The 17246-nt window shown below is 43.7% G+C and overlaps 1 protein-coding gene across 1 annotated transcript; it reads left to right on the plus strand.

Annotated features, from left to right (window-relative positions):
- The first annotated feature begins 819 nt into the window (after nucleotides 1-819).
- CCDC71L (coiled-coil domain containing 71 like) lies at nucleotides 820-1750 on the plus strand. The gene has a single exon (XM_054178494.1). The coding sequence runs from the start codon at nucleotides 866-868 to the stop codon at nucleotides 1715-1717; it is 852 nt and encodes a 283-aa protein (XP_054034469.1). The 5' UTR covers nucleotides 820-865; the 3' UTR covers nucleotides 1718-1750.
- Nucleotides 1751-17246: the final 15496 nt, after the last annotated feature.

Genomic DNA, 17246 nt, shown 5'->3' on the forward strand with positions numbered 1-17246 from the left:
CAGCTCTGTTTGAGCAGGGAGGTTAGACAAGAGAAACTCTAGAGATTCTTCCAACCTCAACTGTTGGTATTTGTTAACAACTGGTCTACAGGTTTGTGTTTAAAATACACTCTGCAACGGGACTGTGTTGTGGAACTTAGTGTATCAGGTCTGTTTACCCACTTTTGTCATTTTACTCAGTCTTTGCTCTTCCTCTGGGTAAGTCTGCCCATTGAGGCATCCAACTAAATCCTTACTCAAACACATTTTACAGAAGAAACCATCCTTTGTCTAGTGCTCTGTGAAGCACTTCATCCTTGCAGTGAAGCACAACACTGGCACATGGCACAGTTGTACCAGGCTCGGGGGACCCTTATGCCCTTCCCTGAGGGAGTGTGCCACCAATTGGGACACTCTACTGGAAATGAAGCAAACTGGGTTCAGTGGCATTCTGGGGCTCCCCATTGGTGCCCACCGGTTGCAGAGATGACCCCATGGGTCCACCGCGAATCGGCGGCCAGACATAGGAAGCTCCTATGGAGGCGTCTCTATCCCCCACAACGGCCCCCACGGGCCGCCCTCCCAATGGCCGCCTTCTCCACGCGGGGGGCGGTGCTTATCCCTCCCGACGTCTTTCAAATGGGCCAACCGCCAGGCGCAGAGGGAGGGCGTGCCGGCGCGCAGTCCCCGCCTGGGAGTTTAAAGCGCCATTTTGTGCTAGGCGGCAGGATATCGATCGGGGCTCCCCACCCGGCGCGCCGGTGGCGGAGTGTGGTGAGGCGGCGGTCGCCCGGCGGCGGCCGAGCTGCGGCCGGCGGCTTTCTTCGTCTGTGGTTTCTCGGCGTCTCCCCCCGCTCAACCCAATATACCCTGTTTCTCTGCCTTCATGACCCGCAGTAGGAAGCAGGCGGCGCTGGAGAGAGGAGACGAGAAGATGAACCCAGAGGCAGGGAACGCCGCGACAGCGGCCGCAGGAGCACAGGCGGAGGGGACAGCTGACGGCGGAGCGGCTCCTGCCGCCTGGAGGCTGGAAGGGGAGGCGGAGAAAGTTGTGTACTCGCGCTCGCAGATTTCCTTCGCCGGCACCAAAGCGCTGGGCGACGCCCTCAAGATCTTCATGCCCAAGTCTACGGAGTTTATGAGCTCCGACTCGGAGCTGTGGAACTTCCTCTGCAGCCTCAAGCACGAGTTCTCTCCAGTCATCCTGCGCAGCAAGGACGTCTACGGATACGCCTCCTGTCGCGCTGTCGTACCCGATCCACCACCGCCCTCGGCGGAACGGCCCCGTCGCCGCGCCGGCAAGCGGCGCTTCACGGCCGCCGACACCAAGCGCCGGCCCACGGCGGTGGGTGGCAGCGCCAAGCCGCGGAGGCGGCGGCGGCGGCGTAGGAGGGGACGAGGGAAGCAGCGGCAAGTGGCTGCGACCCCGGCGGGCGGCAGCCCCCGCGGCGAGGAGCAGGAGGCGTTGTCGGAGTTGGGGCAGTCAGGCGAAGAGGTGGACAGCGAGCAGGACAGCGCGGCCGAGGGCGCCGCCTGGGAGCCCTTCGGCGGCAAGTCGCTGGAGGAGATTTGGAAGGCGGCCACCCCCCGCCTTATCACCTTCCCCACCATCCGGGTGCGGGGCAACGTTTGGAGCCGGCGGAGCCTGGCGGCGGTGCGGCGTCGGGCGCAACGGATCCTCGGCGTGGACCTGTCTCCTGTGGTGCGGCTGCGCCGCTTCCCCGTGGCGCCGTCCTGAGGCCGTGGGAGGCCTCTCTCCCCTTAGCGGGACGGGGGGTGAAAGCCGGCGCCTTATCTTCGCCATGGTGCGGATAAAGAGACCGATATCAGTCACCTGTTTACATTGCTTCTGTCGGGATCGCGTTCTGCAGCACTTTATGGCTCGCTTGCTGGGGGGTGGGGGGTATGGGGTTGGGCGGGGGGGAGGGGGGCCGGGCCCCTAAGATGCACTGGGGGCGGCCTGCCGGGCCGCCGCGCCGCCAGAGTTCGGCCTCGCCCTTGGCTGGGCCGCGGTGCGTCCCGTTCTCGCCGGGACACCGGAGGTTGCGAAGGACCGTTTGGCACGTATCACGCGTGGGGACCAAGTTCCACTTTTTTATCTCCCGTTGGGCTACCTCACTGGTCCAGATGTCCACCCATGCCGTTATTTTCCAAAGGAAACTTAGTTTTCATGCCTGTATAATAAAGCACCATCTGATTCTTGCTATTCCCACCCACCCCTTTCCCAATGGATTATGTATACTTTGTGGTGTTGCACTAGTATGTGCTCAGGGTATTTTGAATCCCAAGCATTCCCAAGTTTCAGTTTAATCTGATCAGGGATGTGTAAAGAATGGAGGTTCAAGACTTGTGGCTGTTCTTGATGGTGCAAACTTCTCTCTTTTTTTTTTTTTTTAAATTTCATGGGCTTAGTGATATATGAAGATGTATTGCGCAGTATAATTGTTACACTTTTGTATCTGAAGTAATTTTTAAAGTTTTCTAGTTGAATTAAGTATTTGTTTCTATTGAGCACCTAAAGATAGATTCATCCTGATATTTTATAAGCCTCTTTAGGGAAGCTCATTTGGTCAACCTAAGTGAACTTAATAAAAATGAAAGAAAAAGTGGCATTTCAGTCCAATGAAACTGCAGAGGGATGCTTTGCTTGGTGAGGTACACCATCTAGGCACTTAATACCAACAAGCTTAGAGTTTGAATAATGTAAGTGCTCATCTAAGCAATGTATAGGTATCTGAAGGTGAGCCACGATAAAATGATAATGTTGGTGCTGACAACCAGAAGTCAGTAGCTTGCAAGACACATACCATACCGAAGTGCCTCTCTATGCAAAAAGAGCAAGACTTGATGCATGACCACTTCATAACAAAATGGCACTGGTTGCCATCCTGGGGTTATGAGATGATAGAAAATCATATTTACCATAATTACTTGCATGTAGTTTATAAACCTCTCTTGGGTTTTGCAGTAGAGTGATGCAAAATTAATGATGTAGCTTGATTACTTGGATTGAAAAATACATGTCATTCTACATGATAGGCAGTTTCTCCATAAACAGATTTATTGAGGGCTTTCTTTACACTGTACACTTTGTGAGGAGCAAGGGGGTGTGTGTGTGCAAGAATGTGATTTTTTTTTTTTTTTTTTATAAAAACAACTCTTGGGAGAGAAATAAGAAATGCTTGGTAATAGTTTATGCCCCTAGTATCCTAGCAAATGAGACTAACTTACCAGTTTCTGCAGTGTAATGAATAACAGTACAACTTGTGTATAGAATGTTTTGGTGACTTTCTTTCTGATGGCTGGCTGCTGCTTGTTGCCTGCTGTTGACAGAGGCAATAAAATGACTTGGTGTGTCAAGGATGGTTGTGAAAACTTGTTAGTGCTAACCTAAAGCAGTCAGCTCGTTCTAAAGCCTGTTTTGTATGTTATCATTTATGTTTTATTCTTCAAAATCAACACTATTCTATATCCATCAGGGTTTTGGAATTGCTTACATGTTAGACTGCCTGCTGCTTGCTGCAGTACTGCCAAGTCACATTTCAGAAGTAAATTAGGAAATGAGAGTTCAAGGGTGCATATTGTGCTGTTTTTCTGGTTACAGTACTTTATTAAATGTAAAGGTGAGGTTGTTGATTTAAGACAAGCTGCAGTGTGACCAAATCCTAGTTTTTCTGTTTTTACATTCCAGTTCAGAAATACAATTTAAGAGTATGTAGTTAACTTTAGTGCTCCTACTTTTAGGCTACTTTTTAATATTATTTTGGAATACCTGTATAGAACAATGATTTTAAAAGTTGTCATGTGCAGATTCTCCACTTACTAACAGGCACAGGACAGTAGATTGAATTTCAAGGGCAGTTAAGGCTATGGGAAGCACTCTTAAATTTGTACTGCCTTGTGTGGAGGCTTATGCTGAAATGTGCTTTGTGGATAGAAAATACAGTGAAGTAACTCGAGTGGTTTCTGTTGTGTGGGCTGCATGTCTGAAGCTTGTTTTTGTTGGGTTTTTATCTCTTGGTCCCATTTTGACTTCTGGATTTATGAAATGGCAGCTTTATTGGGGATGTAACATACCTCACTGTTAGCAAGTTGGATTGAGATACTGCTGTAGTGTAAACTTCTCTGGCAGCTGCACTTACATATTATTAACTGAGCTATTTCAGCCTGTGAAGTCAGTGAAGTTGGGGTGGGGAATCCTTAGTCAGATTTTCTGGCAAATTAATGTGCTGAAATAGCTCAGCAAAGGATTTGAATACCGGGCAGGGTGTGAAAGCTAACAGTTTACAGGGAAGCTAAGACATTTAGTATTATGATCATGTTCAATGCAGTTTGTAGCAATCCAGGATAGGATTATCCATGTCACAGCTTTCCTCTATTTTTTTCTTTCTTGAAGCTGCAATTCCTAGCTGCTTCTCTGCTTACCTGGGCAAGCAGTCAGGAAACGATGCAGTTTTAGTTTTGGGCAGGTTGATACCTGTTGGCTTTTGTTTGACCTTTTATGTGTAGACCAGAACTGAGGAAGTTTAGAAGAGGGTGTGCAAAACTACTGCAATAATGAGTTAGAGAATTTTAAACATGGAAGCCTTAGGAGGTTTTATTTTGTATAAAGGGCTACTAATGTTATTGTACTCATAAGTAAGTCATTGGAGAAAGTGTAATGGATTAGATGGACTTGGTCTGACTTTGTTATGTGGCTGTTACTACACACATACACGCACAGAGAGCAGTGTGCAAGGTGTGATTTGCCTGATTTAACTCTGTGGTTTCAACATCTTGTCATGTGGGTCTGCTTCTGAGACTGACAAGTTGCAGGCCCAGAATAAATCTGGTGTACTGTGCCCAGTCTAGTTCAGTTAGCACAGAACTAAACAGGAATCTTATGGTATCCTCTGTTGCCAAATTTCTCTTGCAGTAGCTATTTCCCTCCCATTACAGCTGCTCTTACACAGTTTGTGTACTGGATGTTGTGCTATTTAATTAACCAAATCTGAGTTTTCATCTAGTCAGTTGAAAGTTACTTAACTTCAAAATGCACTAACAGCAAAAGGAGTACGAGAAAGAGTTGTGTGATGGCCCCAGACGTCAAGGAGAGAGTTGAGATGACCATTGTCTAGCATGTTGCCTAGTGTTGGCTTTACATTCAAGGGGCAGTGCCTTCCTCTGATTTATTGTACATATATTGTTCAGGACTAAAGTTCATAAAAGGAGAGATCAGTGCTTTGCAAAAATTTTCCTGTACCCTAAATGTTGCATAGAGGTTTTCCACATCAAAGAGATCAAAGGGTGCAATTGATCCTTGAAACCATCTGTTGGTAGTCGGTAAACAAAAGCTCTGTGTGCGCCTAAACCTCACGCAGAGCATTGTTGTATATATTTGACAAAAGGCAAGACTTTTCTTGGATTTTGCTCTGACTGAGTAGGGGATGTTGTGTGTATCTATATTGCCTTGCCTAACAGGAGCAAAGAGCAGAGTGAATCCATTTTGTAGATTGCAGATTTGGCCTCAAAGAATTTTCCAGTTTCTGCTTCTTCAGCAAGGCAAAGTCATGGTCTCTTCATGCTATTTAAGACAGTTAATTTAGTCTAGCTTACAGTGGATCAGTGCTGTAGTTGAGTCGAAGAAGGTTTGCATGCCCATGAAACCAGTAGTATTGAAAGATCTCTATTTCCTTTTGACCCAAATGAACTGAAACAAAAATTTAATGATTTGTCAGGAAAACCACTAATTTGAGGTCTAACAGAATGCTTTGTTTGACATGAAATACTCTTATTTGCTTGTGTCTACAAATACAGGAAACTCAGAAGCAAAGGGCTTGATTCCAAAGAGTGAATTGCCTCACAGAAATGAAGCAGTTTGTATCAAGACAGTAGATCACAAATCTTGTACTTCCAGAGACCCAAATTTCAGTTCCCCCTTTTGTCTCAGAAGAACATTGGAAGTTCAGCCCTTTGGGGACTGTGTTATAACAACTTGGAACAATTTTGTCCTTATATACATGGATATTGGGGGTTTTAGGGAACATCTTGGTTCTTCAACTGATATTTTAGCTGAGCATAATTACCCTGAGGAAAGACTTGGGAGAGACCCATTCCGGAGTATTCTGTGGTAGGGAATCTGCTCAGGTATTGAGTCAAAGTGTACTTCTTGGGATCCTTTATTTCTAAACTATCGTGAGGCACCTAATATGCATGGTCGTGAGACTGCACAGGAGAATTTTGGAACACTTCTTATCCCTAATCAAGGCAAAGCCATTTTTTCCATACTAGGAAATAAATATTTCCTTGACATTAGTGCCTAAATTCTTCATAAAACTACTAAAATATTATTTTAGTTCTTCTGTGGTTGCTGGTATTTTCTTATGTAAAAAGACTTGAAAATGTTTTCCAGGGCTGATACCAAGAGTAAAGTCTCATTTATCCATTTATTTACTTTGAAACTTCTCTGGAAACTGTTAACTAGGACTTGACATTATAGGAGATGGAAGAAATAAGCCTTCATTCATGCAGTTAAATTTTCAAACTGGTGTGCAAGATACGCAGCCAAATAGAAAAGCATATGGTTCCCTGTACTCTCCAGAGCCCTCTAAGAAAGCTTCTATTCCAGTTCTCATTCAATTTCCTTATCTGAGATTAGAGAAGATGAGAATTGATAGTGTTGGAATTAAAAAGCTGCCAACAGGAAAGCCCTGTTGCTTGAACTGCCCTGCATTTTCTCCCCACTGCTGCTTTCAGGAATAAGGAGAATCTCTACCTGCCCTCTCTTCCTAGGCTGGACTTCAGAAGGGAGACAGAGTGAATGAAGTAGATGAGGGGTGAAATTCTTACTCTAAAAGACAGGATTGTTGTGGTTTGTTGTTGTTTTGCGTGTCTCGTGTGTGTAGCTGGGTGGTGCATTCCACCAGAGTCTTCACTTTGTCTTTACTCTGCTTTCAGCCTATCTCTAATTGTCTGTTACTTTGCTTGTGCAACTCAGCAGCGTCTTTGTCAGCTAATGTTGGTCTGTGCCAAATCACCTTGCTATAGGATGATCTGTGAGGATGGAGAGGACCTGTTCATAAGTAAACATAATAAGTGTTACCCTAATTTCACATTTAGACAGCAGTCAACCTTACTCAAAATACCAAATGCTGTTGCCAAATGGATGGTATTTCCTGGATGAGAGGTAAGAAAACAAACTGAAAGAAGCTGATGTAATGATTCCTCGTGACTGAGTCTGCATGATTTAAGATGGCTTTTCAAAGACTTTTGGAAAGGGAAGGAAGATCTCCCTGTGAATACATACACTTGAATTCTAAAGGTACTGTGTTACTACAGGTACCCCCTTTGTACATCCCAGGTTTGTTAAACTTGTCCCATGGCTCCATGAGATGACTGGTGTATAATAAGCAAGCAAGTTCTTCTGAATTGACTGCAGTGTCAGGTTGTGTGGCAAAGTGACACAGCACATTTCACCCCCTCTAAGGATGCATGGCACAGGTTGGCACCGGTAATGCAAGTTTTCTAAAAACAGAGCAAGAAGAGTGGGCTGAGCTGCTCTTGTCTGCCCAAGCTCCATTGTAAAGGTTCCAAATACCAGTAATTTCCTGGTCTACAAGGTGTATGTATAACAAAGACTAAGTTTTATATATCATATGTATAATCTGTGGAAGCTTGTAATTAGTGGTTTTGTGTATGTCTGTATATAACGCATACACAGAGACATGCACTCACACAAAAGCAATTCTTTATGGACTTTTTTGCTGGTTTTACTTGTCTGATACTGTTGTAACCAATGTATGTTCTGCAAGTGCCCCACATTTCCATGCTATACAGTGTCAGCAAAACTGTCTTAAGGCCCCAACAATCCTTCCTGGAATCTATCTCAAGTACTTCCTAACAGTTACCCCATCCACAAAGCACTTACCACTTTCCAGTAAGATTTCTGCCTCATGCTGAATCCACTAATTTAAAAAGTTGCGGCATAATCTCTACCTAGCACCTGCAGTCTTGGGAGGTTGTGAAGGAAATCGAGCTTTTCTGGAAGAATGGGAATCTGATTTTTGGTCTTCCAATGATACTGTGGTAGAGTAAGGAACCAGAAGCAGAGAATTTAAAAAACAATCTTTTGTTGTAGTTGGAAAATTGAATTGCTGATCCTGCTGCTGTTAATTGGCCTTCAGTAGGAAGGGTCAAACAGCTGAGGCATAAATGTCTTCCACTTAAGTTACATTTTTTCAGGAGGAAAGGCAGAGCACCACTTCCTGTGAAGGCACAGAAGTAGTGCTGTGCTGATACGGAGTCATCTTTGATGTGTCTGTAAAGGTCAGGTCTGATTTTTTTAATTCCCCCCCCCGTATACATTCTCGATACTTTGTACCTTAGCTTATGCTAAAGAATACACTTCATTGCTAGACCTTTTAAGGAGTTCAAAATTGAAAAATCTAAATATTTAAGTGCTGCCCATACTATTTTTTTCTTCCCAAAGGTACAGCCATTGCCCAGGAAGCTGTGTGTGTGGAACATAAAACTAGTTTTGGTTGGAAGTGACTTACAGAGATTAACCTGCTCGACAGCCTCCTTCACAAGGAAGCACAGATGAAAGATGTGTGGAAAGTGGTCCGAAGTACTCTTTTGGAAAAGATAAGAGTATAAATAGAGAATTAATAAAGAACAAGAATGTGAGGAAAATGTCCTGGGTTAAAATCCAGGACACTATTTGAATTGCTGAAGGAAAAAAAAAAAAAAAAAAGAAAAACCCAAGGATCTGATCTTTAACATTGTAAAATCTGCAAGTTGTGACCGTAGCATCGTTTGGACATTTTTGTCTTCTCACCTTGGATGGTTCAATTAATGCTGCAGAACAGGAGTGTGTCAATATTTATTTATGGGCAGGTGGAAAGAGGCAGAGGAGAGTGGAGGAAATTTTGGTTAATTTTTAGTTGTTTTTTTTTTAAATAGTTCTGTCTTCCCTACCCCTGTTTCACATTCCAGCCTTACACTGCAGATCCATGTAATTTGAGAGAATTCCCAAGAGGCTGAGTTGTGCTACAGAGAATATACCCTAGCTGATCTTAAAACATACTGAGTATTTGAATACTGATTAGATCCATCAACTGTGTCAATTTATTATCAATAAATCATGGCCTTTTGTCTAACAGCTGTGCATGAATTACTTCTGTCTGCACATAAATTTCACCTCATTGTCCAGTATCCAGTAGGAGTGGTTTAATCAATCGTTCCACTGGACCAGCTGTCGTTAATAATACCTTGGTGTTTGTTTTCTTTTGAGCTGGCTTAACGTTTTTCTCATTGTCCATTTCCTCACACCCAGCTCCCCCTTCCGTGTTTGCAAAGTATGTAAGAATTCCCTTCCTATTTATGGAAAAAACCTAACCAACCAACCAAAAAAATCCCCATTACTGTAGTGATAGCCTGGAGAAGAGGAGGCTCAGGGGTGACCTCATTGCCCTCTACAACTACCTGAAAGGTGGTTGTAGCCAGGAAGGGGTTGGTCTCTTCTCCCAGGCAACCAGCACCAGAACAAGGGGACACAGTCTCAAGCTGTGCCAGGGGAGGTTTAGACTCGAGGTGAGGAGAAAGTTCTTCACTGAGCGAGTCGTTCGTCATTGGAATGTGCTGCCCAGGGAGGTGGTGGAGTCACCATCCCTGGAGGTGTTCAGGAGGGGATTGGACGTGGCACTTGGTGCCATGGTCTAGTCATGAGGTCTGTGGAGACAGGTTGGACTCGATGATCCTCGAGGTCTCTTCCAACCTTGGTGACACTGTGATACTGTCCTACTTGGAACAATTTGAATGAAGCAAACCTTGAGGATTTTGGAGGGCTGCCTGAAATGGTCTTGACAAATAGAAATTTGACTTCATGAGAAATGTCTTATTTAAAAGAAATGCATAAAGCATCCAGTTGGTTTAGCATGATTTCTTGGCATTTTTATCTTTTTTTTTTTAAAGGTTAACTTTTGGCAAAAGTAGTAAAGAGAACTGGAAATTAATTTATTTTCTTTGATTTTTCTCTGTGGTTTTCTTGCCAGTACTGCCAAGCTCACAGTTTTGTAGGTACCTCTCTAAAGACATCATTAAACAGATGAGCTGGTCAGCTGAGCACTCCATGGGCAAGAGGGTTAGGCACAGCTCTTCCATGCACAGTGGCATACTAGACCACCATGTCCTCCTTGCTGGTGTTCAGTATGCCCTGTCTCTCACAGCACTTCTTCCCTGAAGGATGGCAGTCTGAAAGGCTGTTGCCTCTTATGTTGCATAGGATTTTCTCCTGGGTGCAGAGCATAGAACACTCACCATTTTGGAATTGCAGCTCTCCAGCTTGCCTAGCTGGAATGCTGCATAATGTTAGGAGTGCTAGACAAGGAAATAAGAGTTCATGCTGTCAGCATTGCTAATTAATGTGTACATCATTTTGCTCACTTACTCCTGTCACAAGATTGGTTTATTTATTTTTTTTTTAAATTGCATATATACATGCCTGCAACTTTTGTGAGTCACTAGATTTAATGCTTGTCAAGATTTATCTCCAAGAAGAACAGAAGCTTGCTTTAATTTTGACTGATAAATAATTATTTTTTTTTCAGTCTAGGAGTGGGGACAATAAGAAAAACATCAAACACCACAATACTGACAGAAAACTCCCAAAGACCTGGGAGTCATGGGTCAGAGAAGACAAGGCTTGAGAGTGAGCCAGAGCCTGCCTATGAACAGGAGCAGCAGGCTGGAGGCAGCTGTCTGGAATCTGTCTAGGCAGTAGGCACCCCAGGGTATGAGAGAGTCTTGCAGGGAAGCAGCTCTTTGCTGTGGGAGCTGTAACATCGGAGCTTGTTTCCACTTAAAGTAGTTTCTTGTTAGAACTGCAACAGGCCAGCCCTGCCTGTGAAGATGAAAGTTAGCTTTCTAGAATCATAAAGGTTGGAAAAGACCTCTAAGATCAAGTCCAACCATGGACCAAACACCACCATGGCCATTAAACCATGTTTCAAAGTGCCATGTCTAGATGTTTTCTGAATACCTCCAGGGATGGTGACTCTACTGCTGCCCTGGACATCCAATTCCAGTCCCTAACCCCTCTTTCAGTAAATAATTTTTTCCTAATATCCAATCTAAACCTCCTCTGGCACAACTTGAGGCCACTTCATTTTGTGCAATTGCTAGTTACTTGGGAGAAGTGGTGGTGAGACTCTCAAGGTCTCTTCCAACCTTAGTTACACTGTGATACTGTGATGAGGGAGGGTCTGGCCCAGTGTACAATTGCCCTATGATTGTATCAAGAACTGAGGTATGTCCCAACAAAACATAATCTCTGCTCACCAGACAGTAGCTGCCCAGGGGAGGGGATGGTGAAAAGACCCTCTGGAATGTCCAAGACAAGATCATCTCTACCTTTCAAGATTGCAGCTGCCCCTGAAGGAGGGGATGGTGGAAAAGATGCAACAGAGCACCACCTGGCCTGGTCAGCTGGAAATGTGTAATGGGCAGAGGCCACTCTGGTGCTGACTCCCTGGAAGGTGCAACAAAGATAAGATTGTTGTGAACGACCCACCTGATGTGTCAGCTCTGCCCACCAGGTAGCATACCTGGCAGTCATGTATGTATTAATGTGACTAGGGTGAGGGGCCAGGAGGAAGCTGTGATTAAAAGAACTGAATGAAAGACACTGAGCTATACCAGCTTATGTGGGGAAACATCACCATGCAGCCTGGAAGCAGTGGTCCAGGACGTCTCCCCACTACCACCACCAAAGGACCATGCTGTGCCTGCTGTAAGAGAGAAGAACTCCACTGAAGACACCACATGCTGGAGGCTACTCAGAGAAGGGAAAAACATCACGGGACTCGGCAGCACCCTTAGATACACAAGCCAAAAAGAATCTCTGCTTCCTCTCCTCCGGCTGAGGACAGCACAAGCCAACAAGAAAATATGAACTCTTGGACCTCTCATCTCTCTCTCTCCCCCTCCTCTCCTCCAAACCAAAGCAGCAGCACCATTCCTCAGGCCTCCTCCAGTCAAAGACACAAAAGTGTCATGGGAGTGGTGGTAATATAATTCCTTTCGTGCTCTCCTCCTCTCTGTCTCCATTTGCTTCTCTCTTCCTCTTTCTCTCTCCCCTTTCTCCCTTCTTCTGTTCTGTTTACTTTATCCTTTAATAAATAGCCCTTTTTTTGATATTTGGCCTCATTTGTTCCTTAATTTCACAACATGGAAATGTTTTAAAAGAAGCAGTAAGTCTCCCCCTCTGGATTGAGATGTCCAGGCAACCAGAGCAGTCATAAGGAAGGAAATGGGAAGGAACTGGCTCGTGGGCTTGTCCCCAGGCTGACAAGTGAAGGGACACTTCAGTGAAAGACAGTCTGACTCCTTTTGTATAATCAGGAAGGAGTTTTCCAGTTCTTGCCCTGTTGGCCTTGCTAGAATGGCCACAGCACCATACTTTCACACCTCCACCCCTTGCTATTTTCATCCTCTTCTTCCCTCCTTCAAGCTTCCCCTTTCCCCATTCCTCCTTCTGGTGAAGCCAAAATGGGGCAGGAGGTGATAAATGTAAATTGTGTCTACAATGGCTGAAGTGGCTGAAGGCAGGAGCTGAAGCTGAAGCTCATTCCCAAGTCTTACAGAACTGATACTAGGGATGTGGCCCAGACCAAATAGACATCTCCATAAAACTTTGTTTTGCCAGCTCTTACTGCTATTGAAACCACTGGCATGATAAAACACCTTGTTACTAGTGGCAACCATTTTCTGCTTGTCTTACCTTTTCCTTTCAAAGAGTGGGAGAGGACAAAGTAGCATTTCTTGTTTGCATAGGAAGATCCAGTGTCCTTTATGTTCCCACATGGATCATGCCCCCTGCTGCCAATTTTGCAGACCACAGACATGACCAGTGATTTATCATCTTGGCTGCCTCTGGCACAGAGGGTTTTCCAGATACCTGCCATAACCCAGTCTTTCCCCATGCTGGTATCTGCAAGCACAGCAGAGCCTAGAGCCTGTCCAAGTGTGCAGTGTGAGACCCATCTCTCCTGCCTTCTGTCAGCTGCTCAGCCATCTTTATTTTCCTTCAGCAGGATTATTTTGTCTAGCTTGGAGATAAAAATAACTCACTGTGTTCTAGGGAGAGATCCTAGAGAGATGTTCTCAAGAAAAGAGCACTAAGCAGCAGAACAAATAAACCAGAAGGGTACAAGTCTGTGATAAACTGATTACCTTTGAATGTACCTGTGTGGTCAGAGAATAAAATTACCAGGAACAGAGAGCAGCAATTTTGTCTGGGTTTTGTTTTTAATTTGTATTATTTTTGGTTGTTGTTCCACTTCTAGCAGAATAGGGAACTGTTGCCCTAGGACTCACACCCCACAGGGCTTGCGTCCAGCAATCACTGGGTGTTGTGCATCATTTAAGAGGGTTTTAGTCACTTTATAGGTCATGGTCCAGAAAGACCAAAATACAACATCTAAGGTAACGTGAGAGCTGCTGGGAAGCTGCATTATGAGATTATATTGCTCATGTACGACTTCCCAGCAACTTTTTAGTTCTTGCCTCTGGTGGTCTACTTCTATGAGAAAACCAGAACCTGTTGCTTGGGCACAGTTTCTAATAATTCAAAGGATTTAAAGATAGCTGTTGGAATACATTTGGTTTCTGAGCATTTGGTTTCTGTTGGAGAGCCTTATAACTAAAGTGGATTTTAAAACATTGAAGTGATGTAACTCCCACTTTTGGCTGATATGTATTAAACCCAAGTTTTAATACAGATGCACATTTTAAAGCTTGAGCTTATAACATTACAGAAAGCAATGGGTACACTAAGTTTAGTTGTCAAACTTTTACACTCATGTGAACATTTTGATCTCTGGAAATTAACCTTTGCCCATCCTGGTGTTGTGAAGAAGATGTGAAGTCTCTCTAAGGAAATCCTGGGTCATCTCAGAGGCATTTGGATGCTTGGAGGTTTGCCCAGTTCCTCCTCCACTGCCATGTGCCTCTGCTGCCTGCCCCTAGCTGGAGGGGTGCTGGTTGCAGTGTGCTCAAAGGGTTTTTCCCTCTGAAGTCAGCCAAAATTTTTCCCATTCTAGTCCTGGCAAGATGCTATGAGGCACCCCGCAGCATGGGTACATGGCTTCACAGGACACATTGCTTCCTAACACAGTATGCCTAAAAATTTTTCATGTTTCCTGACCTTGCTTCCAGCATCAACTGAGGTCATGGCATCTAGTTTCAAGACTGGAAGCAAAATTACTGAGTAATTGCAAGCCTAAGTGCCAAACCTACATATCCTTAACAACTGGGGATATTCTTAGTGGCTTGAGATCTCTCACCTGGCTGATTCTAGCTGGAGGCTCCAGTTCAAGCACTGCTATGCTTGCCACATAGCTCCCTCAGAACTGGGTTTAAGGTTGGACTAATGGGTTGACACTCAGCACCTGTGTTCTCCCCCAGATCTTTCTATGACAGTGGTTGCTCCAAAGTCTCTCACTGTTGAAACTGTGTCCAGCCCAATCCCTTACTTATTAATCAAATCCAACATATTTATACTGGGGTGACCACCACCTCTAGAAAAACAGCTTTTCTTCCCATCACACAGACTTTTTTCCTGGGCTGTTTTATCTGGGATTTTATATATGCACCAGTTGGCATATATACTTTCTACTTGTCTGCTCCTCTCAGAATGTGGCCATGGGACTCATCTGCTGGCCTGCAGTGCAGACAGTGGTGACAGGGTGCAGAATACAACACAGATATCATGTCTCCTTTACTTGTCTCCTAAAAGCCTGTCCCTTAATGTATACTAATTTTTGCCTTTTCATTTCATTCTGGGTAAATGCAGTTTGGATGAGCCCTATCTCCATGGATTCAGAAACAGAAAAAGTAGCATGTGGGGCTGTCCTTTTTCTTGGTTTGTCATTTCTGTGCCAGCTGAACTCCTTGGTTGCCAGAGTTCTTCCAGCCAAGGCTGCGCCAATATTTGTTCAGGACATTTTCTTGGTGTTGCCACACTCCTAAAGACTGTTCTGAAACAGATGTTTCACTGAATGATTCATTGCTCTTGCATCCTTTAGTGTTGTTCTGTAGTTGCCCAGTTTTATATATGCTTATGTTGTGCTTTTAAAATGCCTTTTTATTTTACCTTTTCCTTTTTGTTTCCTCACTGTGATATTTCCCCTTCTGTCTGCAGAAAAACATTAGTGTGACATCCATGGATGGCATTGGCTAGGGCAGGAGGCACCAGATGTTCACCTGATCAGAGTGCTGTCTGGGCTAAACATCAGGAAGCCACTGTGGTCACCACACAAGCTCTGGAGCTTTGGCACATTGCAAGGAGATCAAGAGGAAGGGTTTGTGGCTACCACAACACTTTCCTGTAATTTATTACTAAAAGACTCGACTACACACCTCAGCCAGTTTAAACAAAGTAGAGATGTGATGGATTTAGCACTGTCACAAATCTAAGAGCACAATTGTTCTTTTCTTTCTCAGTTTTCAGTCCTTGTCTGTTTCCACAGTTCTGACCCTTGCTACCTGCTGATGCACATCAGCTCCTTCTGTCCAAGGCCAAATTCCTTAGCAAGAGAGATAAGACTTGGTCAATGACAGTTGCCTATGTAATGCCTTACTGGGAAGCCAGTACTTGATTTGACAGAGCCAAATCTGCTCTTCAATAATATGGTTTTTGGATGCAATAACAAAGGAAAAACAATTCATAGGAAAAGAATCATAACAGTACAGTATTTGCTAGTGCTTGGGGTGGTGAAAGGCAGGCTCCAGTGATGATAAGCCAGTGAGACAGTATTGTATTTGGCACTCAGACACTTGTGTGATATGTGTTTTGGGAATCCCTTAGCAAGATGAGGAAAGAGTTTCCAACCTAAAAGAAAAAAATTGACAAACTGTGAGTGAAATCTCAGTGTTTAATTTAGGGTGTGTCTATGTTTATATCCTCCATAAATCTTGGAGGAGAAGGGGCCAGTCATTGCCCACTCACCTTTAATCCACAGTGTTCCTTCTCTGTAGGCTTGGAGTTCCAGAGAAATGTGATTTATCTTCAGAATTTATGTTAGGGTTTTTTTTTGTGGGAGAATTCTTCTGTTTTCTTAACTTTAGAAAAAATGAATCATTGTGCAATAGGAGTCTTGGGCATGAGGGTGAGCAAAAATGAATGCATGTGATTTATGAACCAAAGAGTATAAACCCCAACACCTTTAAGGAAATATTTGTTAACAAAGCCTTTCAGTCTTTCGCTATAGTTGGAATGTTAGTAGTTCATATTTCCTAAACATATTTTAGGATCTTGTCAGGATTTTATTTTTTAAGTATACAATAATTTAAAATCTAACCTTCTATATTCTTCCATTTGCTATTTTGCTCTTTTAATTATAAAGCATCCAAAATTGGGTAAAAGCCCACTCTAAAAAATATATATTTAATTGTGTTTGAAAAGGTAGCAATTTTTCATGTACTCAAATCCTGGAAAACTTCAGTGTATATTTCACGTATCAACACACAAATGAAACACACAGTAGAAACCTTGTCTTGTGTGAAATGTTTTGACTCAAATAGCTAGCGATGACTAACTACAGTTTGTGTGTGTGTCTCTCTATATATACAGATTTTATGTGTGATGACTGTAGCACCTCTTTAACTGAATATCACTCAGTTACAAGTCATAGTGCATCTACTCTGAAAACAGTATAATGTAAATACAAATGGGGGGAAAGTGATGTTTGGGATTTTTTTCACATTTGGCAAAAAGTTATGCATTGTCATTTTCACTCCTTCTTCTCTGTTAGACAGTGGTTAATAAATCCCTTATTTTCTTATATAACCACAGAAACATTCTTACCTACAGAAAATAAGAAGGAATTTGGAAGGCAGATATAGGACTTATAAACATGCTGACCTGTCTTTAAAAGTCAATGAATTTCAATTTGCCCTTTGAAATCCATGTATAATCTTGCTGTGGCAACAACACTGCTGGAGAGAATGAACAGAGATAGATCTGATACTACTTTACGTCTTGTTTCAGACTGCTCAAATAACAATAGCAACATAATGGAAGTGCCCTTTGTGCCAAGAACAATAAAGTGGATGCACAGAGTCTGAGAATTCTTGGCAACAAATGCCTCAGACAGATAGGCTTTAGTATGAAGTATTTTTAGATTTGGATTCCATTCATTGGATGTGCAAAGGATAAGACTCTGTGGAGCAAGCCCCTAATGCTCTTTTCCCTTTCTGGAAAAGTGTGCAATTCTTGGAAGCAAGGTCTG

Source organism: Dryobates pubescens, chromosome Z (genome assembly GCF_014839835.1).
Source record: "Dryobates pubescens isolate bDryPub1 chromosome Z, bDryPub1.pri, whole genome shotgun sequence".
Lineage (NCBI taxonomy): Eukaryota > Metazoa > Chordata > Aves > Piciformes > Picidae > Dryobates > Dryobates pubescens.